Source organism: Gopherus evgoodei, chromosome 2 (genome assembly GCF_007399415.2).
Source record: "Gopherus evgoodei ecotype Sinaloan lineage chromosome 2, rGopEvg1_v1.p, whole genome shotgun sequence".
In the NCBI taxonomy this organism is placed as follows: Eukaryota; Metazoa; Chordata; order Testudines; family Testudinidae; genus Gopherus; species Gopherus evgoodei.
In genome coordinates this window covers 96838042-96862519 of record NC_044323.1, presented here as the reverse complement: position 1 = coordinate 96862519, position 24478 = coordinate 96838042, and the positions used below count along the sequence as shown (strand labels likewise).

Genomic DNA, 24478 nt, shown 5'->3' with positions numbered 1-24478 from the left:
CAGTCTGTCTAAATTCCTCCAGCATCCCAATGAGATAGGCAAGTACTATTCTCATTTTTACAGAAGAAACAGAAAAGCTGAATGACTGTCCAGGATCACACAGGAAGTCTGTAGTGGGCAAAGAATTGAGCTTTTGAAGGAGTCCCAGGCTTCGGAGTCCCAGGTTCCCACTCTAACCACTGAGTATTTTCTTCTCAATACCATTGGATGACTCTGCCTCTGCCCTTACTGCGAATTACTGAATTTTAACATGGGTAACAGCTCATGTAGGATAAGAGTAACTGCATGCCATTCTGAGAACCATGCAAAACCTGCTTGGGTGAATAAAGGATAACATGGTGACTTATTCTGAATTTGTGATATTAAATAATCATCTTGACACTTTAATGTAGCTTTATTTTAAATATAGGCTAGTGGTAGTGCTCTTGTGGCTAGGATTCCCCTTCTTTAAGCAAAACAGAAACCTTTGGCATCACAACTCCTGCCAAAACAATTAACTGCTAATTGGCATCTGTGTTGGACATCTTGTCAGCAATGAGAATGGGCTCATAGATTAGAGGGGGTTAAGACACATTGAAGATCTATTGAGAAGAAGTTTGCACTGTAGCTGCACATGCAGTATTTGTAGATAAACAGAACTCTCCATTCTTCACTCTGTCATCTTTTTTTAATCGCTAGCACCAAAATCAATTAGGTCCCGATTCTGCAAACTGCTCCCATATCCCTGCATCCAAATGGAGTACCACTGTAGGGCTGTGTGCACAGAGTGATTTGCAGGATCAGTGCCTTTACTGGCCAAATTCTTAAAGGCCAAATTCTGATCTGTCTCTGAGTCTCTATTGGGAGTGGGTTTTGTGTGTGTGTATATTCAAAGGCATAATTTCTTCTTTGAAAAGAAAAGAAAAGTGTGTCTTGGGGATGTAATGTTATTGATATTAGAATTAAAATTGGATGTCCCCAGAGACTTTTGTAAATACAGGTATAGATCAAAAATCTTCATAAAACCAGGGTTATAAATTCTAATTTATTTTATGAATTTTGCAAGTAGTACCACATACTAAATATATTCAATAAGGGGAAAGGGAATTGGTTTATCTAAATATCTTTATTGTGTTAACACAGAAACACTTGAAAAGTTTTCCCTAAGTGGATCATCTGCAGGGTAGGAGATCCATCTTTTCACACCAACCCTACTTTACATTCTACACATTCTGTCCAGGTTTTAGAGAAAATGTGCATTCATAACTGCTTATTCAGAGAGCATCACAAAAGTGAGAACAAGACTTGGAAAATCTGATGAGGGAAGATTTTTGCTTCTGTTTTGTTTTTAAGTAACTACATTTATAAAATGCATGTGGGAAGAAAATATTAACTGTATCGCAGAACATTTCAGATTCTGATTCATTTGAGAATTTTATGAATCCTTAACTCAGTGAAATTCTCCCATTGCAGATTCATGCTTCAGGAATTCCTAGCTCTAGATTTGCCCTAGGAATTTGTTTCATTTTGCTAGTCTCACTATAATGGAGCATGCTAAATTGCAATGCCTGTGTATGTTCATCCTGTCACACATGGCATTCACTGTTGATAAGTGAGGCAGTTGATAGCTAACTGTGCAGCTTTATTTGGAAGTATTTTGGGTCACCTGTGTACCTTATTATTTTCTACAAGGCAGGTATTCTATTTTTGAAGAATTAAAAGTAGAAAATCTATTTTCCTTCTTTGGAAAAAGACTGAATCAGATTCTATAGTCCCATTAAATAGATTTAAGCTGCTTTAAAGTCAGTGGAGTTACTCTGCTTCCCCCCTCCCACTCTGACTGTTTCTGTTTTTTACTAGTAAATTGGTTTTGTCATAAGATTGTGTGAGTATACTTTTCCTCATGAGATTTTGCTGGCGTGTGTGTAATTTCCTCCCTCCATCCCCAAATCCTAAAACTGTCTCTGACTTTATTGGGCCCTCCTAGAATATCATATGGCCTCAGCATTATATCTGGAACCTCATGTCATTACTTTTGAGAGTGGAGGTAGATATAGGCTTCTGTCCTGTAACATAGACAGACCCCACTTTGAACCCCACTTTTACACAGGTTCAGGGTCTGTTTATATAGAGTGACTTGCAGGATTACAGTCTAAGGTTTGTAAAAATCAAAACACATGAAGAAAACCTCAGTGTTTTGCATGATCCCCATCTGCTACAACGCAAGTGGAATGGTGAGTAAGAACTATGTGACTCGCATAATGACAGCTGCAAATATACGGGGATACGGGGTACTTCAGTTGCCACAGAAGTCACTGTAGTATCAAGCAATCCATTTGATTTCATAAGTTGTCAAGTTAGCCACATAAAACTCATCCACTTTGGAGAAAGGCCAGCTCTTCAAATGGTCATGTTAAATGTGAGACAGGGCTAACTGCTGTATACAAACTTTGTTTTATAAATCTACGTGTAGCACCCCCTCTCCACTGGGTTACCTTCTTTAATGCTGGTCTGCTTACAGGTGTTGATGAACAGGTCTGGGTTCTTCTGGATCCTGCCACCCACTCATCAGGGTGTATCTTCTTTATTTTTTCCTATGAAATTATTTGGTGGTGCCGCCATCCTCCTCGCTCCTTCCTGGCAGGGTCACCAGGGCAGCTGGTGGAGGAAAATTCTACACAGGGTAATCCCCACTTACTTGCTGGATACTTAGAGACTTCCAAGAAATAACACAAACACATACAATATATTGTAACACAATAATTATATTAAACAGGAGACAAATATAACAAAACAGGGTAAAACACTATTGTTAGCTTCACTGGTGCCCACGCTGCTAATACCTGTGACCTCCCTAGTCACATGACTTGATGTAGCAAATGTAAGGTTAGTGTCCCGTTGTGTGCATACTTTGTTGAGGCCCCTGATGACCTGTGACCACAAAATTCTTCTCCACGGTGGTTTGGCAGTGTGGCTGACAGGGTTCAGTACAGCCCAAAGGACTCACAAGTGGGAGGAGGTGGTAAATCCCTCCATAGGTTTAATATGCCGCAGGTTATAAAATCCCCAAACCCTTCCTCCCTGGCTTAAGGACACAGTTCAGAGAGTAGGGTATCCCCAAAACAATTTCCCTGGCTGACTGACTAAAAGATGGTGCACTCACAAACTCCATGAATGATCCTCAGGTTCAGAGATGACTCTGGACTCCTTGGTCACTGCAGAGGGTCTGATCTCTGCTGGCCGGGATCTTCTTCAGGCAGGAATCAGGCTGCTTTGGTCCCAGGATTTCCCCTCACCACAAACGGGTGCAGGGCTCAAGGTGCAGATTACACAACTCTACTAAAATCCAAACTGTAGTCTCCTAGCCCAGAGTCCAGACACACGCACAGCAGGCAGCAGCCCTGAACTAGCAGGCAGAGCAGAGCTGACCGTGTGGTGACTGGTATCCCCTAGGTAGGGGGATGAATTAATGGCATGCCGGGGGAGAGGGAGCAAAAAAAAAAAAAAAAAAAGCCAGCAGCGGAGCCAAAAAAAAAAAAAAAGCCGGAGGCTCCCCCCCACCGTTAGGCAGCAGTGGCACAGCCCTGTCTCCACCCAACTCTCAGCTCTGACCCCCAGCACACCCCTAGCTCCCCCATCCCCTCGCTCCCGGGCCCAGCCTGGGCTCCAAGCTCTGCAGCCGAGCCATACTCCGGGCCCCTCCTGCAGCTCCCAGCTCAGCCGCTCCTGGGTTCCGTCGCTCAGTCTGGCCCTGCAACGGGGCTGTTCCGTTCCGCCCCACCTGGGACACTTGCCCCCACAGCCCAGGGCAGCCCCACCCCAGCCACAGGGAGCTCGGGGACCTACCCAGGCGGGGGGCGAACCAGGCAGCTGGGCCCGGCACCTCCTGGCAGGAGCGTGTCCGCCCCACACGTGTCTCCACCCCCCGCCCACCTGGGCCCTGCCTACTCTGCGCTGCCCCCGCCCCACCGCGCTGCAGGTCTGGAGCAGCCTCTGCATTGCACTTCCAGCCTTGGCCATGGCCTGTGTGCAAACCTGGAAGGGAGGAAGAATGCTGTGTGCTTGGAGAAGAGGTGGGGCCAAGGGGGAGATTTGGGGAGGGATCCAACTGGGGAAGAAGGGGGTGGAGTTCGCGCGGGGGAGGGCAGGGAGAGCCCGTCCAGGCTCCTCCTGTGTGCCGGAGCGGAGGGCAAAATTTCTTGTTTGTCCAGTGTTCCGACCGAACATTGGTCGGGATGTGGGACAAACAAATATCGGGACAGTCCCGATAAAATCGGGATGTCTGGTCACCCTACCCCTAGGGACCTGGAGGGCTAACTCAGCCTGGCGGGAGGAGTTTCCCAGCAAAACTCTACAAACTGGGAAACATCAGTGGAGAAGGAAAAGCCCAGCTAAGGGATCTTGCTTTCAGGTCCCTTGAGGCCAGTTCTCAGGGGAAACCCTGCATGCAGGCCTGGGACTTACTAGCTCCCCACACAGCCAGTCCTGCCCTTCCCCTGGCTGGCTCCAGATTGACTCAAAAATGGCTTCTCCAATTTCCTGAACTCCCTGGGAGGGTCATCTCACTCCTTATTGGTTGCCAGGCAGACTCTGAGTTTGCCTTGGCTCTCCCTCTCTACCAGGGACAGTGTGCCTCATCCCTGAGCTGCCAGCAAACGGCCCCAAGAATCTAGGTAATCTCTTTAGGGGTTACATACACATTGGAACTCTGAATTTGCGATGTGAAAACAAAACTATTTCAAATTATCCGGTTAACTTAAATCACTTAAACAGCTAACCCTTTCAAATGTCAAATTTATAGGTTTCAGAGTAGCAGCTGTGTTAATCTGTGTCTGCAAAAAGAACAGGAGTACTTGTGGCACGTTAGTGACTAACAAATTTATTTGAGCATAAGCTTTCGTGGGCATCCGATGAAGTGGACTGTTGCCCATGAAAGCTTATGCTCAAATAAATTTGTTAGCCTCTAAGATGCCACAAGTACTCCTTTTTATAGATGTATAGGTCAGTCATTCACATAGCTGAAGTATTCTTTTTACATTGGAAGTGATTTGGATTTAAATTGTATATGTAAAAGTTTTAGAAAAGTGATAAACTTAATCTATATGTGTATGGATTGTGGGGGTGGGGAGTTAAGGGGTGTGTGTGTATAATATTTATTAGGGCTGTCAAGCAATTAAAAAAATAATTGCACTGTTAAGCTAATAGAATACCATTTATTAAAAATTTTTTGGATGTTTCCTACATTTTTAAATATATTGAGTTCAATTACAACATAACACAGTGTACAGTGCTCACTTTATAGTTATTTTTGATTCAATTCACCTAATACAAGTACTGTAGTGCAATTTCTTTATAATGAAAGTTGAACTTACAAATGTAGAATTATGTACAAAAATAACTGCATTCAAAAATAAAACAATTTAAAACTTTAGAACCTACAAGTCCACTGAATCCTATTTCAGACAATCGCTGAGACAAACAAGTTTGGTTACAATTTGCAGAAGATAATGCTGTCCACGTCTTGTTTACAATGTTGCCTGAAAGTGAGAACAGGCATTCGCATGGCACTATTGTAGCCAGTATTGCAAGATACAGCTTTACTCTGATATAACGCCAACTGATATAACATGAATTCGGATATAACATGGTAAAGCAGTGCTCTGGGGGGGCAGGGCTGCGCACTCTGGTCGATCAAAGCAAGTTCAGTATAACGCGGTTTCACCTATAATGCAGTAAGATTTTTTGGCTCCTGAGGACACCGTTATATCGAGGTAAAGGTGTATTTATGTGCCAAATGTGCTAAAGATTCATATGCCCCTTCATGCTTCAACCACCATTCCAGAGGACATGCATCCGTGCTGATATGGGGTTCTGCTCGGTAACGATCCAAAGCAGAGCAGACCGACCACATGTTCATTTTCATCATCTGAGTCAGATGCCACCAGCAGAAGGCTGATTTTCTTTTTTGGTGGTTAGGGTTCCATAGTTTTCTGCATGGGAGTGCTGCTTTTTTAGGACATCTGAAAGCATGCTCCACACCTCATCCCTTTCAGATATTGGAAGGCACTTCAGATTCTTAAACCTTGGGTCGAGTGCTGTACCTATCCTTAAAAATCTCACATTGGTACCTTCTTTGCATTTTGTCAAATCTGCTGTGAAAGTGTTCTTAAAACGAACATGTGTTGGGTCATCATCCGAGACTGCTCTAACATGAAATATATGGCAGAATGCACGTAAAACAGAACAGGAGACATACAATTCTCCCCCAAGGAGTTCAGTCACAAATTTAATTAACACATTTTTTAACGAGCGTCATCAGCATGGAAGCATGTTCTCTGGAATGGTGGCCAAAGCATGAAGGAGCATATGAATGTTTAGCATATCTGGCATGTAAATACCTTGCAATGCAGGCTACAAAAGTGCCATGCGAAACCCTGTTCTCACATTCAGGTCACATTGTAAATAAGAAGCACTCAGCAGTATCTCCTGTAAATGTAAACAACTGAACAGCGCCGGTATAGACAGTGCTTTGTCACCAGGAGCTGTGCTTTTGGTGATAAAGCTACCACTCCTCATTCAGGGTGGTTATTTTTATTGCCAAGAGAGCTCTCTCCTGGCAATGAAGTGCAACTACGCTGCCCACGTCACAGCATTGCTGCGCTGTAACATGGCAGTGTAGACATACCCTAACAGTACCTCATGCTTCCTTTGTTTAGTGAACCAGTTAGTTTTTAAATAACAGATTGTCAAATCATTGCCATATAATTATTAGAGACAAAATAATAATTATTATTCATTACAGATCTGCTAGTTTTAAATGCAAAACTTGTTTTGATAAACTGTTTTTCTTGTGTATCCAGCACATGTATTTTTATAGTATTTTTATTTAATTAATTAAAAAAAATTAAATGCTGGGCTTTGTGCATATTTAAGTTAATTTGAATTTCCATCCAAACAGAGCCTGGCCCAAACAAAAATAAAATTAATCTTCTAGTAAATAAGAAATACATACTTCAAAATTTTCTAATAAAAATGTACAAACTAAGAATTTGAATGCAGATTAAGCCATGTAATTGCTTGAACAAATAGAGATAGATATAGTGTATACCCTCCTGGTTAGCAAATAAAAATACCAAATTTAGTGTGTAATAGCTATATTTGATTGCAAACTGGTGGTTTGGAATCTTGATGACTCCCATTAACCAGGACAATTGTCTGCAGATGGCTCTGTTTTACCTGTAAGTCTTTCTGTATATGGGTGTGCTGGCAAATGGGCAATGAAGTCTTGCAGTGACATGAGATCATGTTACCTGAACCGGAATTTGTATCCTATCACAGTAATTTAGCACTAGCCTAGTCTCTTGTAAGGTATGATTACAAAGCTTATACTCTACTGAGTATAATCATCTTATTTGTATAAATGTACCACTCTTGTATCTGAAACTAGAAATATGAGATATAACTCTGAGGGCCTATTGTACTTATGCAAACCAACATGCTTGAAAGGTTGATTCAAATTTATTGGTAATCATTCGTTAACTAAAAGGTACTTATGCAAAACTAGATTAAAACTGATTATTTAAATCAAGATTTCATATTTGCTGACTTAAATGAATCTATCCTGCATAGGACTGGCTTAACATTCAAAGGAATTTACAGATATTAGTTCAGCTATCAAAGGATCCAACAATATTGGAAGTGGAAACCTATTGGAAGTTACGAGGGGTACAGGGGAAGAGACTCAAAGGGCTATAGAGTCCAAACAAAGAGTCTTCTCTAATTCATAGCAAAATGCATCTGCTACTCCTGCTGGAATTCTGTGCTACTGTGCAATGCAGAATTTGCGCAGAATCACTGTTCCCTGCAGAATTTTATTTTTTCCTGCAGAATTTGTGACTTCCCCCCAGCACTCCTGCCTGCTGTCAGCCCTGGGCGGCTGGGGCTCCCACTGTCAGCAGGAGCCCTAGCTGCCAGGGGCTGTCAGCAGGAGCATGATTATATTTTGATGGTCTGACAAATAAAATGTGCAGAATTCCCCCAGGAATAATCTGCCTGTAATATTTCAGAGATAAGGTGGGTGAGATAATACGTTTTATTGGACCAACTTCCTTTGGTGTGAGAGAGAAAAGCTTCAGGCTTACACCAGGCTCTTCTTCAGTTCTGGGAAACGTCTAATAGCCTGGGACCAACATTCAGTATTCCATTCATTTACTTTTCATTCATTTCACTTAACTGTTTCTTTAGCAACAAAAGTATTAGAAATTAAACTTGAAGTTTCTACATTTTTTAAACTATAAATGTATATATTCTTAGATTCACCTATTGACTTTTTTTCCTGTATGTTAGTGTTAAGGTCTCTGAAGAAGCACATTAAGATCTTGCCTACCTTTGCAGTGGTGTGTAGGGTAAACATAGCTACATGCCACAGTGAAAGACTCTGGCAAAGAGAGGCAGCGGGGAAAGGCTCCAGCAGCTCCCCACTGCCTGAGTCTTTCCCCACGTCTGGAACCTTTTCCCTGCTACCTCCTTTCTGACTGAGCCTTTCCTTGTGACAGGGAAAGGCTCTGGCAGTTCCCCCTATCAAAGCCTTTCACTGCAGTGTGAAAAAGCTGCCGCATTGGGGAGGTAGTAGGACACTACACTGCAAAAAATTGCTGTGTAGACTGGGAAGGCACTGCTTGGGTGCGTAGAGAGCCATGTAGGGTTCATACATTGAGATTCAGGTGTATGGCGCTCTGTTCTACTTGTCTAAGACATGCCTCGCTCTCTGCACTGCTGTTTATAGCCATGCTAGCTGGGCATTCACTGTCTGTACTCTGCATGCCACCAGAAGTGTAGATCTACCCTAAGGACAGAGTTCCAGTGCTGAGTGGTATCCATTCTTGTTCTCAGCTTCATCCTGCAATAAAGAAAGAGTACCCTGCTTTTAACTTTGAGTCATCACCATGACTCAGTCCCAGGGGTGGTTCTATGTATTTTATGTATCAGAGGGGTAGCCGTGTCAGTCTGGATCTGTAAAAGCAGCAAAGAGTCCTGTGGCACCTTATAGACTAACAAACATACTGGAGCATGAGCTTTTGTGGGTGAATGCATCCGATGAAGTGGGTATTCACCCACGAAAGCTCATGCTCCAGTACGTCTGTTAGTCTATAAGGTGCCACAGGACTCTTTGCTGCTTCTATGTATTTTACCACCCGAAGCACGGCAGTCAGGCGGCTTTCAGCGGCATGCCTGTGGGAGGTCTGCCGGTAACGTGGATTCGACGGCATGCCTGCAGGAGGTCCGCCGATCCCGCGCCTTCGGCATATCCACCACCGAATTTCCGCCGAAGCTGTGGGACCGGTGGACCTCCCGCAGGCATGCCACCAAAGGCAGCCTGACTGCCGCCCTCATGGCAACTGGCAGGCCGCCCCCTGCAGCTTGCTGCCTGAGGCATGCGCTTGCTGTGCTGGTGCCTGGAGTCGCCCCTGCTCAGTCCCCTCATGATTCCATGATGAAGTGTCAAATAATATTGTGACAGTGCTGAACAAAAGTTATGACTAGTGAGCATATGCGGTAGCTGTTTTTTTAAAAAACACGCTATAACTAAGAGTTGGGTTAGCTGATCTGTGTCATTAGATTTAAAAATATCTTAATAAATTGTTGCATGTGTCCTGACAACCCATATACTAGACACTGTACTTAATTAGGATGACTTTTAAGTAGGACTTTAATGATGATTAACTGTAAAGATTGCGGCTTAATGGGAATGCAAAGTTTTAATGGGGACATCTTCATGTGATTTTTTTTTTAGGGGCATTTAGTTCCTTGGCTGTGTCTCTGTATCATGCTAGTTCTATTTGTTCCTTTTAAATGATTTTTCAATCCTTCCTGGACTGTCCTACATGCAAAAAGTCTGTGAAGTGCATCACCATTATTGCTGGGCTGTTTACTCCTTCAGTGTCAGCTGTACTTGTTGGGTTACCGTGTTGGGCATCTCACAGCTCTCTCTTTTAGGGCAGCAGACTCTTTCTTTTCCTAGGACTCAATCCTACTCCCATTGAAGCAAAACGGAATCTTACCACTGACTTCACTGGAGGCCGGCTCAGGCCTCTAGTCTACATGTGCGCGTCTTCCTAACTCTGTGTGGGATGGTCCAGTAGTGTGATGGGATTGTAATAATATTGCTTAATCAGGACAAAAGGCCATTTCCAGGCTGGCCTGGTTAAACAGTTCTGTGATACTACATTCAAGCCCAGTGCTGCTTAATATAGTCAAGCAATGCAGAACATGTATTTGCTTCCTGTGGCTCTTCCCTCCCCCCGCACAGCAAGCAGGAATCTCTGCGAGCAGCTCCAAGGCAGAGGGCAGGAGCAGCACATGGCAGTGGGGGGAGGAACAGCTGAACTGCCTGGCAATTGATAGTCTGCTGGGCAGCTGCAGCACAGGGAACTTAAGGGAGCAGGGAGCTGATAAGGGGGCTGCTGGTCCACCCTGGTTCCAAGCCCTCACCAGCTAGCTGCAAGGGGCCGCTCTTCTTGCAAGCAGTAGACAAAGCAGGCAGCTGCCAAACAACTTTAGAAGGGAGCATTACACAACTTGAAACGAGCATGTTCCCTAATTAACATTATCCGGGATGACATTAAGTGAGGAGTTACTGTATTTGGATAATCTAGGTTTTATTGTAATAATACATGCCAACCAAAATATACTATGAGGCAAGTGGCCATTTTGGATACCCAAATACCTTAGATTTATTCTTCATACTCTTGCACTTCCTTTAGACATTGTTGATGTTCTATACAGTTCTGAAAATCTTGAGAATTTAAGTGAATGAGTGGCTTCTTGGTCCCCCACTTGAGGCACTTTAGAGGTCTGATTTACAGAAATTGCTTAGCGCCCACTCTCTGAAAATCAGGTTTTTTAAGGCATCTTGAGTTAGACACCCAAAGCAGCTAGACACTTCTGAAAATCCTGGACTACAACTTTTAAAAAAGAAGAAAAGTTATCTTCAAACTGAATTTGCTACCAAGCATCCACTCCTCCTTTTGTGAGTCCTTGGTTTTATTTTTAAGTCTTCTCCCCTGCCCCCAAAGGTAAGATGATTTATGAGTGTAAGAACTTGTTCTAAAAATAGCATGTGGAGTTTTTCTCACAGCCATTGATGTTTACATGAGTTCTAACTATGCTGCTTGCACGAGAATGAATGTTAGATCAATGAAAACAGGATAAAGTGTTCTGCAGTCAGTGTTTCAGAATGTTCAATAAGGACCTGCTTTTGCAGAACTGGCATTTGTTTCCATAGGGATTGGAGTGAGCTGCAGCACGATTGTTAGATCTCTCTTAAACTTCATTTGCTGTATGGTGACAATGCCAAATATCTTTTTTTCAGAAAAGCAGCTGTAGTCAAAGATGCAAAAATGAATAGTAAGTTAATAAAAAACAGAAAAAAAAAGTCTTTTGCTAAACTGAGTCCTGGTACCTCTGTGACTCTTTAGAGATGCATCACCTAGCTGGATTCTGCAGATGCTGAGGCTACTTGGGCTCAGAAGAAGGAACTCCCTGCCTTCCAAGGCCACAATGTGGCATATATTGCCCGGTCTAGAGGAGAAAAATGAGGTGTGTTTACCAAATGTGTTAGCTAGTGTAACCCTTCTGCCAGGTGCTGATGGCAGCAACAAAGGCCAGGTTCACAAAACAGAATGGCTCCAGCCCCACCCAGAAAATTGAATACAGCATGGGGCACCTCCAATATGGCAATATGCCCCCATTCGCAAACACTGAGTTTGTGCATAACAAAAGAAGACTTCCAAGGGGAGAGGGAACTCAGCTTGATTTGGGAAAAAGATCGCAACAGTGACTCAGAGGTATGCAAGCAATAAGTAAAACACCTCACAATATCTTGAGCAGTTTCTTTGCTGCATTTCCCAGCTTGCAATATGAAAGTCCAAGGTCCGTTTAACTCCCCCTTTCCCTCCACCGCACCCACTCCACTCACAATTTCTTGTCTGAGGTCAGTCAAGCCTGATTGTCCAGAGGTTCGTTCATGTGGCTTCACCTCCACTCACTGGATGAGGGACAAATGATGCCACCACCATCACCACTGCTCTGCTGTGTCCTAGGGTACATCTACACTAAGGGATTATTCCGATGTTACATAAACCGGTTTTGTAAAACAGATTGTATAAAGTCGAGTGCACGCGGCCACACTAAGCACATTAATTCGGCGATGTGTGTCCATGGTCCAAGGCTAGCGTCGATTTCCGGAGCGTTGCACTGTGGGTAGCTATTCTGTAGCTATCCCATAGTTCCCGCAGTCTCCCCTGCCCCTTGGAATTCTGGGTTGAGATCCCAGTGCCTGATGGGGCAAAAATCATTGTCGCGGGTGGTTCTGGGTAAATGTCGTCAGTCATTCCTTCCTCTAGGAAAACAATGGCAGACAATCATTTCGCGCCCTTTTCCCCTGGATTGCCCTGGCAAACGCCATAGCATGGCAACCATGGAGCCCGTTCAGCTTTTTTTTTTTTACTGTCACCGTATGTGTACGCTAACGGAGGCGTTACTGCAGCACTACACAGCAGCATTCGTTTGCTTTTGCATGATAGCAGAGACGGTTATCAGTTGTTCTGTACCATCTGCTGCCATTGTAAATTGGTAGTAAGATGACGGTTATCTGTCATTCTGTACTGTCTGCTGCTATCATGAGTGCCCCTGGCTGAGGTCGGCCAGGGGCGCAAAGACAAAAATGGGAATGACTCCCTGGGTCATTCCCTTCTTTATGTTGTATCTAAACATAGAGTCAGTCCTGCCTAGAATATGGGGCAAGTGTACTAGAGAACCAGTGTATCAGAGCACAGCTGCTCCATGTCAGATCCCGCAGAAATGATGAGCTACATGCCATTCACGGGGGGTGCCCCTGCAACATCCCCACCCGTTGCGTCCCTTCTCCCCCAACCTTCCTGGGCTACTGTGGCAGTGTCCCCCCATTTGTGTCATGAAGTTATAAAGAATGCAGGAATAAGAAACAGTGACTTGTTAGTGAGATAAAATGAGGGGGAGGCAGCCTCCCGGTGCTATGACAGTCCAGGCAGGACATTAAGCGGTGCGGAGGAGAGAAGCCCAGCATTCCGCTGCTATGACAGTCCAAGCAGTACAGAATCTTTTCTTTACACAGGAAAGGGAGGGGGCTGATGGAGATCAGCCCCCAGTTGCTATGATGAGGACGGTTACCAGCCGTTCTGTACCATCTACTGGGAATGACCAGGAATCATTCCTATTTTTACCCAGGCGCCCCTGGCCAGCCTCACCTGCGGCCAGCCACGAGCACTCACGGGCTGATGGTGACGACTCATAGACTCTAGGACTGGAAGGGACCTTGAGAGGTCATCGAGTCCAGTCCCCTGCCCTCATGGCAGGACCAAATACTGTCTAGACCATCCCCAATAGACATTTAGACGGATAGCAGTCCTACTGCACTGTCTGCCACCAGGGAGGGGAGAGGAGTAGATACTGCTCTTCACTGCTGCAGCATTGCGTCTACCAGCAGCATTCAGTAGACATAGGGTGACATTGAAAGAAGTCAAGAAATGATTTCTTTCCCTTTTCTTTCACGTGGGAGGGGGAGTAAATTGACAAGCTATTCCTGGAACCACGCCGGACAATGTGTTTGAACCTACAGGCATTGGGAGCTCAGCCAAGAATGCAAATACTTTTTGGAGACTGCTGTGGACTGTGGGATAGCTGGAGTCCTCAGTACCCCCTCCCTCCCTCCATGAGCGTCCATTTGAGTCTCTGCCTTCCCGTTACGCTTGTCACGCAGCACTGTGTAGCCTGGAGATTTTTTTCAAATGCTTTGGCATTTAGTCTTCTGTAACGGAGCTCTGATAGAACAGATTTATCTCCCCATACAGCAATCAGATCCAGTATCTCCTGTACGGTCCATGCTGGAGCTCTTTTTGGATTTGGGACTGCATCGCCACCCGTGCTGATCAAAGCTCCACGCTGGGCAAACAGGAAATGTAATTCAGAAGTTCGCGGGGCTTTTCCTGTTTACCTGGCCATTGCATCCAAGTTGAGATTGCTGTCCAGAGTGGTCACAGTGGTGCACTGTGGGATACCGCCCGGAGGCCAATACCATCGATTTGCAGCCACACTAACCCTAATCCTATATGGTAATACTGATTTTAGCGCTACTCCTCTCGTTGGGGAGGAGTACAGAAACCGATTTAAAGAGCCCTTTATAGCGATATAAAGGGCCTCATAGTGTGGACGGGTGCGGTGTTAAATCGGTTTAACGCTGCTAAAATTGGTTTAAACGCATAGTGTATACCAGGCCCTAGTCTGATCCTACAGCACCATGACCACTTAGCTAAGTAATCACAGTTCTAGGATTTGCAACAGCAGCAAAGTCACTCCCCTATCTAGCATCTCTTATCACATTGCATTTAGTTGCAATTCCACACTCTAATGGTCCACCACTTAGTGTTTTCAGCTCTTAGTGCAAAGAAACAAGGAGTCTCAACTGAGTTTTAATTAGCTCTGTCTGAAAACACTGGAGAGGGAGGGTCAAATGGCAGTTAGGGCCTTTAAACAGGGTCCTCATCCCTAGATAGAAACACCTACCCTCCCACCCCACCCTCTGTCCATCACTTTAATTTTGCTCACTGTCCCATGCTTAGCAAATGAAGGTTACATTCACATATAATATGCCATGGATTAGGGCATATTAACTACAGTTCTGCTGCCCTTTAATCATACAATAAGGATAACATTTCATTACCCCTGCATCCAAGGGCTAAGAAAATTTTAACTCAAAACAGGCAAAATTGATTGCCTTGCAGGTGGCCTGGCTGGCTGGTCCCCACGTGCCCTGCCTGCAGGAAGGGAAGGGATGCGCATGACCGTCCCGCCATTGTCAGAGACACGCACCTGCTGGAGCCTCATGTGCATGCGTGTCCCAGAGCTCTTCGCCCCAGCCCAGCCCAGGGGCCTGGCCCCAGGTCGGGCTCTGGCTACAACCCCCCAGCTGCAGCCCGGGCCACCAGTGCCCCGCCGCAACCGGGCTGTGCACCCGGCAGGGGAGGCCCCAGACCCAGCAGGGGGGCAGAGAGTGGCCACAAGCGGGCCATGGGGGTGGGGAGCAGGTAGCGGCCTGAGGCTCTGAGGGAAGTGGTCCCAGGCCTGATGGGGGACAGGGAAAGGCCTCAGGCAGGCCATGGGAGTGGGAGGCAGGGAGCGGCCCCAGGCCGAGAGGGAATCTAGAACGGAACCAGATTCCCTAACTTCTGGACTCCGATGAGGCTTTTCACCAGTATTCAGGCATAAAGTTTGGACTCCAGCTTGTCACCCCAGCCCAGTCTCTCTGGCTCCTCAGCACCTGAAGGGAGGACAGAATAAGGCAGGGCACAAGCCCTGAGGCGCTGCAAAGCCCATCTTCCTTCCTTGAACGTTTCATGAGTGCCTGGGGTGTTTGCGAAGCAGGTTCATATCCCACCTTGTGTTTCTAGTAATGTGGCTGTCCCATGAGTGCTAAGTTACTCTTTGAAGTGGGAGCTCCCTCTAGTTTGCCTATTGAAACTATTCCACATTACTTTAAGGCGGGAGGGATAGCTCAGTGGTTTGAGCATTGGCCTGCTAAACGCAGGGTTGTGAGTTCAATCCTTGAGGGAGCCACTTAGGGATCAGGGCAAAAATCTGGGGGATTGGTTCTGCTTTGAGCAGGGGGTTGGATGAGATGACCTCCTGAGGTCCCTTCCAACCCTGGTATTCTATGAAGTAGGTCTGCTTCTGGCTTTTCCTCTAATTAAAAACCTCTTAGCAGCTGTGATTGTGATCAACAACATTGCTAAGTGGTGTTATGCTAATTAGCACGTTAGCAAACATGTTAGGTAAACATATCTCCCTTTCCTAGCCTAGACAGTGCTGCATTCATAGCTCCTCTTCTCCGTGCCCAGAAGCAGAGTCCAAAGATTTATTCAAACACAAACATTTCAAGGTGCTTAAACTGTGTTTAGACAAGCCATCGCTCTGCTCAAGTGTATTGTTAGACATGGAAAGATTAGATTTTTTTTTTGTAAACGTCAATTTCACTGTAGACATTCAAACCGTTTTTTTAAAAAATTGCACCATTAATAATAAAAATACACAGGCAAAATAGGAGAAATGCTGTTTGAGAACTGTAGTTTGCGAAGGATATTTATTTTATATATTTTTAACATGTTGTTGACAGTTTGTGTTTAACAGTTATAAAGCTTTAATTTTTTTGAATCTCAGTGTTATTAAATAATTATTGCCCTAAATGCTCATAACTTCCTGCAACTGTGAACATGTAAAGTGATTAAAAATTGGAGAAACTATTTAAAAATCAGATTTGATATTCTCCGTTTTTAAAAGAAGTCATCAACTTAAAAATCATACTTCTGACTGAAATCTTTTTATGTAAAATGACTGAGTGAGATGAGAAGGAAATACATTTTTCTGTTTGTTCACTTGACAGGAAGTTGTATATCGTCAGTTTCATTGTTTTCCCCATATTGTCAGTAAGTTTCTCCTTTGGTTTGTGAGGTTTTACTTTTGTCACACATCATCAGGGGAGAGAAAAACATAAGAGATTAAATATGATTGTAAAATCACAAAAGTCTTCAGAGAGCTTGAGGGGCTAATGATCCAAAGGAAGGACGGTCCAGTGGTTAGAGAACTATCTGGCAACTCTGGGGAAGTCCATTCAGGGCCAGGTTAATAAAGATATTTAGGTGCCTAAAGATACAGATAAACACCTAGTGGGGTTTTCAGAACACCTAGGCACTTGATTTCTCAGTGGGAATTAGGAGCCTATGTCAAGGTTTCTTCCCCCAGTTTGAACTTTATGGTTCAAGAAGTGGGGACCTGCATGATCACTTTTAAGCTTAATTACTAGCTTAAATCTGGTACGCTGCCACCAGCCAGAAGTCTATGTCTGGCACACTTCTGTTCCCCCAAAACCTTCCCTGGGGAACCCAAGACCCAAACCCCTTGGGTCTTAAAACAAGGAGAAATTAACCATCCCCCTCCTTTTTCCCCCAGACTCTCCCCTCCCTGGGTTGCCTTGAGAGGCTTATACAGATCCAAACTCCTTGGATCTTAAAACAAGAGGAATTAACCATCCCCCTTCCTTTTCCCCCCAGACTCTCCCTGGTGAGCTTAGACTCAATCCCTTGGATTCTAAAACAAGGAAAAATCAATCACGTTCTTAAAAAGAAAGCTTTTAATTAAAGAAAGAAAAGGTAAAAATTATTTCTGTAAAATCAGGATGGAAAATGCTTTACAAGGTACTCAGATTCATATAGACTAGAGGTACTCCCCCCACCCCTAGCCTGAGATTCAAAGTTACAGCAAACAGAGGTAAAAATCCTTCCAGCAAAAAGACGCATTTACCAGTTGAGAAAACAAACATAAGGCTAATCTGCCTTGCCTGGCTATTACTTACTATTTTGAAACATGAAAGACTGATTCAGAAAGATTGGAGAACCTGGAATGATGTCCCGTTCCTCTCAGTCCCGAGAGCGAACAACGAACCAAACAGAAAGCACAAACAAAGACTTCCCTCCACCAAGATTTGAAAGTATCTTGTCCCCCTATTGGTCCTCTGGTCAGATGTCAGCCAGGTTTACTGAGCTTCTTAACCCTTTACAGGCAAAAGAGACATTAACCCTTAACCATGTTTTTATGACAGCCTAAATATGCAGATAGGTGCCTAATGGATTTTTCAAAAACACCTGTGCACCTAAATACCTTTCAGTAATCTGGCCCCTAGTGTCTCTCTGCCTCCACTTGACATCTGTAAAATATAAAAAAATATAAATAGTACTTCACTTCCACAAAGGGGCATTGCTAAGATAAATATACTAAAGATTGAGGTATTCAAATGCTATCATGATGGGGCCAAATGAGCACCTAAAATAGCTTCAGGTGCCACACTGTCCGTCTAACTTACTTGCTCTTTTAAATTTACTGGATTTTAAATTGACAGTATTCTTTCAAACCATAAGACTTTCCAGTGGTTGTATTTATTACCTAAGATGTTTCAGGGAAAGGAGAAGTTGACTACTGCGCGATCCAGTCAGGCAGCTGGCTTGACATAAAAATCACAAATGCAAAATCAGCTACGGTTGCAATATGAGTGTAATTCAGCAAGTATTGATCTGTGTTACTGCAACCTCAGATAGCATAGCTGGGCATAGAAGTGACACAGTGCTGGATTAGATCTCTTACTCTTGCATTGTTATACCAGACTATTTACAATGGTTTGGGGTTTTTTATAACATTAAAAAAAATCTGAAATTAATGTGCAGGATTTGGTCCTGTACAGAGGAGTAAACTGAGTTGCCAGTAATATTGTACAGAAAGTACAGGAGAGAGCCAGTCCTACCTGTCCTTCAAAGAGTTTCCTGCTGTTTAGTTTGAATTTCATGAAATAACATCAAGCTCTTTTTTTCTTTTTCTTTTCTTTTCTTTTTTTTTAAGCAAGAGGGAGACTTTCTTCCAAGCCGTGTGAAATTTTTAGATTCCAGCTCTACAAATACAAGAAACTGAACAAATAATTGTAGTGACTGATAACCTCCCTTTTTGTTTAAAAAAGTACCATACCATAACTTTTTAAATAAGATTTGATGCTGAATTTGACCTTAGATTTACTTTAAAGTCTTCAGGCTAACAAAAGTAGGGGCTGGAACATGTAGGCATGAAAAGACATACAAGCTATAGTTATCATATATGCCAAAATTCAGTTAAATTGTATGCTATGTACATGAACCCGAGACTCGCATTGACTTCAGAGAGTTTGGATTAGGTCCTGTGTGCATGCACACTATACATTATTTTTATATAATATATCTATACACACACAGGTCACTACCAGCAATGGAAAACTAATAAGGTTTATGAATCCATTATGCAGCATTTAATCTGCAAAATTATGTATTTATGTTTCCTGGCCTTCTATTGTTTCAGGTTGAAAAGAGCTTTTTCATTTCCCACATAATTGAAAGAAAAAAATCAGGGTCATAATGGATTTGAATTGTTTGTTCTTTATATAGAGAACAGAGTAGCAGTTAGGAAGATAGCATGAGTTTATTTCACCAACAGCAGAGGAGAAGTAATACAGAAACTGTATTTCTGAAGAGAGCCATTTCTGCTCTGAGAATTTGTCATCCCCTTGTGCAGCACACTCCAGTGGAAATCAGGAATAAAATTAATATCTTGCTATTAGAAGTCAGATTCAACACCCCCCCCCCTTTGTGCATTCCATTGCCAGAAATAGGCATGGTAGGAAGCCAGCATGAAAAGATGAACACCAGCTGGAATAATTCTCATAAAAATGAATATGTTGCTCATGCTATATACAAAATAGTACATGTTATTCTCAGCTGTAAAGCTGCCATGAGAATCTGTTTTTTCACATTCTATAAATTAAATGTATATAAAATCCATCTTTCCCCACACTTGCCCATCCCAATATCTTTCATTAACCAGATCAGTGCAAAAGTGACTGCATGGATCAGCTTGCAGGAGTGGAGCTTCTGGGTGTTTCTTCACGTTGGGTGGGTCTTTAAAACAGAGAATAGATTTTTAAGCAAGATTGTTTCTAAACAAATTTAAAATAATTTTCTGCAGAAAATCAGGCCAGTTTAAATTCAGTGACATGCATCAAAATAAATGATTTGGGATTGAAGGAATGGAATTCTTAAACAAATGTTCCTAAAACATAAGGTAAAATATTATCAGACAAATAATGTACCTGCTCAGTTGTTAAACCTTCAGAGCAACCCCCCCCCACCCCCCCAAGATGTAATAAGTATTTGGGCAGGGCTTTGAATAGTACTAGCAACTGATATTCTGTTCTCACTTAGGCTGGTGTAAATTTGGAGTAGCTCCATGGGGGTCAATAGTGTTACACTGGTATAAACCCAGTTTAAGTGAAATCAGAGTAAATCCCATAGTGCCTTTCCTCTTCACTTCTCAAAGCGTTTTATCAAGGTGTGTGGTAGGTATTATTCTCATTTTAGAGCAGGGAAAACTCAGGCATAAAGAGGTTGAATTATTTATCTAGGTGAGAGGGTCCAGAACAGAACCCAGGACTTCCTAGTCCTTCCTCTAAAAAACGACCTCTGTTGGAGGGACCTGCCATGCAGGACAGCCTGATTTGGTAATATGACTGGAATATTCTCATTTTTGTTGAAGTTATTTTGTTCCAGGATATTAGAGAGACAAGGAGCTCTGTGTAGCTTGAAAGCTTGTCTTTTTCATCAACAGAAGTTGGACCAATAAAAGATATTACCTCACACCACCTAATCTCTGGAATGTTCTCAGTAATTTAAAGACCATTTAAATGCTCTTATTTTTATTTATTTAATGTCCATTTAACATTCGGTAGATTAATAGCCTTGGAGACCGAAGTCCTTCATTCCACTCTGTTTATTCCACAGAAGAGTTATAGCGCATTGTATCAGTGCCACCTTTCCTCACTCTTCCTCCAGTATGCATTGGTCCTTGGAGTAACCACCTTGAGGGGAGAGAGAACAGTTTAGTCTCCATATATCATGGTGAAAATGTTGGTTTTAATTCTTGCCCACCCTTCGTGTTGGGGCTACACTACTGTTGTCTAATGGGAAATGGCCATGACCACCAAACCTAGATCATTGAACAGCTGTCAGTTGCAAATAGCTTTGGGTGACTACCAGCTTGGGCTGGTGGATTTGAACCCTCACCCTGGAGGTATACATCTGAATGTCTAATAAATTACTGGGATTCTCTAGAAAAGAAAAAATGTGTAAACTATAAACTGTCATACATAAGTCATCTGTTCTGTATCTGTAAAATGGATGCTTGAAATCAACTAAACGTACAGATCAGTGTGGACAGCTGTACTAAGTGTAGCGTTTTTGGAGTACTTAACTTCATGATTGCACACAAGGCTCTGTTTTACTAATTTTACTGAAGCCTCCCTCATTTTTCATGTATTATAGTCAAGCAAAAACCTGTTGTCTTAATGAACTAATCTCCTGTTGCAATGGAAAATCGCAAATGGCATCAGGTGGACATGTTAATATTAACAGCCTCCAACTATCTGTTTTATTTCAGTTGCCAGTGGAAAAAACTATACAATACGGAGGCTGAGAATTGCTAAAAAGGTTAAACATTTTAACAAACAACCAGCTGAGCTAACAACTCGCTGAATTAGTTGTGTAACTATTCTAGATACTGGAGGCTACTAACGTGTCTGTCTACTGGTTTTAGCAGCTGTGAAAGCTGTACTAGCTCTCATGTTCTTAGAGCTCTCTCCCAATTTGCTAGGATAATCTGAAGTGAAGAAACTAATCTACCATACTATGCTAGATATTTTGTTCTTTCTAGGGAAGTTCAAATGAAAGCTCTTCTCAAATGTTTTTGAGTGATGTACTGTCTGAACCATTGCAGTCAAGTACTGATCTACCAGATTGTCTGCTAAGAACATAATAAAAACTTGTCAGTGAAATAAATTGTCCATAATCAAAAATTGGAAGGATTACCAATTTCTTTCCCCTCCCTCCAAAATGGATAATTGTATTTTACATTATTTAAAGATCCCCACCTATATACTATTTGTAACATTTGTGTGTGTGTGGGGGGGGTGTTAATGTTTCGATGGGGGGAAAAATCACCAAAAAATTGTATTCTAAAAGTACATTTTTATAGGATGCTTAGTATTCACGTTTGGAATGTGGAAGCTGTGAATAACTTTACTTACAGAAGTAGTCCCCATGGAGGTCAACAGGGCAGTACATTATAGATAAGTGATTATTTCATGAACTGTGGCTGTACTCTGTAGTGTGTCTTCTCATATACTGTACCATTAGTGACAGAGTGAATGGTGGTGACAGTGCAGGATCCCAGATTATACTGCATCACATCTGTATGTAGCTTCCCTAATCAAAAATACAACCAATACGTGGACTAAGTTCTTGAAATGTTATGATAAAGCAATTGTAATGAACATATTACACAGTGATTCCTACAGAAGTCTATACCCCTTACAGGAAAACTACCACTCTACATGCATTGTGCACATAAGATTTAGTTCTGCGAATACATGAGTAGCTGTACTCACCCGAGCAGTTGTATTACATTTAATGATTTGCAGTCTGTCTAAAAATAAACTCCAGAAACTGAAAATTCTATCTATTGATCTTGCACTTAGCCATGCTAGTGTTAGCTGAGTTGTCATGGCTGCTTTCACACAACTTCTTTGCTTTTATTAGTTTGTTTCAGCCTTTTCATATTTTATTGAAGTTGCTTTTAACAACACCCCACATACATGAGAGAGAAAATCAAATTTTGTGAGGGTAAGAGTGAAGAGAAACATGAATTGCATCTCCTACAGATTTATCTTTTATGGAATAATCAGGATTTTAGACCAGGAGAGGAGGGTTGTGGTTTTTTTTTTAAATTATCGTTGTGTGTTTTATTATTAACAGGAATGGGGACAATTTCAGAGCTATTTGAGCATTTCATTAAAATAGATCATTTAACTGAAGCCTCCACTCTCATCTCTTCCATTATGCACCTTTATTTTTCCCAGTCAGCCATTTCTGGCACGCTAGTTCAATCCATGAAGGCAGTATTACCTAATGATTAGAGCAGGGACCTGGTAATCAGGGCTTCTGGGTTCTGTTCATGTTTGAGTTCACTCTGGCGTCTCGGGTGCTGGGGGGCAATTCTCTTAACCTCTGTTTGCTTTTATTTATCCACTTTTAAACTGAATATACTTTTTACCTACCTCACAGAAGTAGTGTTAGGTTTGTTTAGTGCTTTAAGATCCTCAGGGCGGGTCTACACTTAAAACATTGTAGGGGCATAGTTGCACCTCTTCAGCGAAGGTGCTATTACGCCAACAGCAGAGCTTCTCCTTTGGGCATAGTTAATCTACTCTGCGAAAGGCAATACCTATATTGATGGGAGAAGCCCTCCAGTCGACATAGTGCTGTCTACACCAGGGGTTAGGTTGATATAAAGTGTTGCTTAAGGGTGTGGCTTTTTCACACCCCAGAGCGATGTAGTTATACTGATCTAAGTTTATAGACCTGGCCTTAGATGAAAGGCAGTATGTAAGTTCATAGTTATTATTAAAAAACTAATACTATTACTACCACGGCATCCATATAATTCTTTAAGTTTACATGAAGGGCTGCTAAAAGAGCTTTGTTTTAATATTCATATGCAAGCGTGACTAGATAAAAATGTTTTCCCTCTTAGGCTAAGGCCTATAAACTGCATGAGGACACTAAGGACCAGCTACCCACTGCTTATGTGCTGTGTACAGTCTAACTGGCTAAAACATTAGAAAAATTTGGGCTTGGTTTTTCCAAGTGAGTTTGAATTTTTTTCACTCCCCTCTCCTTAAATTTCTCTGTCCTGATTTCAGATCAGTTCTCAGTTCACAAGACGGATCCAGAGTAAAATCAGAGACCTGCTGCAGCAAATGGAAGAAGGACTAAAGACAGCAGACCCACATGACTGCTCTGCATATACTGGCTGGACAGGTGAGAAGTCTGAGATCTGAATCGAACGCTTTCAGTTAACTGAGTGAGTTATTGGGGCCCCTGATGGTTTCCACTCTGGTATGAGGGTTTTGTGTTCTGAGAGAAATGGCAATTGCATCATAATCTTATGGTAAGTCTGTGCAAGCCATAATCTAGGAGGGTCTGGGTCCCTTGCCTGTCCATGTTAGTGGAAGGATGCCCATTGAATGTAATGGTCATTGTATCTGGCCCTGAGAGAGAGAATTGGTTTCTGTACTTGAAGAGTCTGACTGTGCAAACAGAGTGTATCTTCGAAGATGAGTTAGCATATTTTTGTTTTAAAGATGTTTTACTGACAGAGAATGTTTTCACCTTGGTCCACTAAGTTGAATTGTGTTTCATGACTCGGCTGATGGCAAAACAACTCTAAAACCAGGAGGGTCAGAACGGCATATTCTTGCACCCAGGACTCTGGAATTCTTGCTCTGACTTCCACACTTTTCTGTGTGGAGCTGGACAAGTCACTGCATGAGTGTCACAGAGATGGATATGTGAATGTTGTGAAGTTGCTTTGAAAATGAAAAGTGCTATGCAAGTGCAAGGACCAAATGTGAATTAACCAGCCTGATCCTCATGGCAAAGAATGCCGTCATCAGGGTTGATTGTTCTAATTAACCTGGGTATAGCTCTTCTAGTTGCCAGAAGACTTCTCCGTCTTGGCCTCCTTGGGTATGTGTGCGTGGTGTTTTGGAGTGAGTGGGAGCAGGGCTCACGCTATTGCTCTAAAAATTGCCATGTAGACAGCTTTGAAGTTGCGGCTCAGGCTGGAGCTCAGGCTCTGAATTCACACCCCGCCCTAGACTTCAGAGCCCCAGCTCCAGCCTGAGCTGCAACTTCAACGAGTTGTCTGCACAACTAGTTTTAGAGCACTAGCACAAGTCTTGCTAGTCCAAGTCCATCGATCCCAGCTGGGCGGATCATGCCAA

At 43.0% G+C, this 24478-nt stretch overlaps 1 protein-coding gene across 1 annotated transcript in view; it reads left to right on the top strand.

Moving 5' to 3' along the window:
• LANCL2 (LanC like 2) overlaps positions 1 to 24478 on the top strand; it is a 55443-nt gene that overhangs the window by 4194 nt on the left and 26771 nt on the right. Inside the window, exon 2 of the mRNA XM_030551426.1 lies at positions 23396 to 23513. Within this exon, the coding sequence (XP_030407286.1) occupies positions 23396 to 23513 (118 nt within the window). The remainder of the gene's footprint in view (positions 1 to 23395; positions 23514 to 24478) is intronic.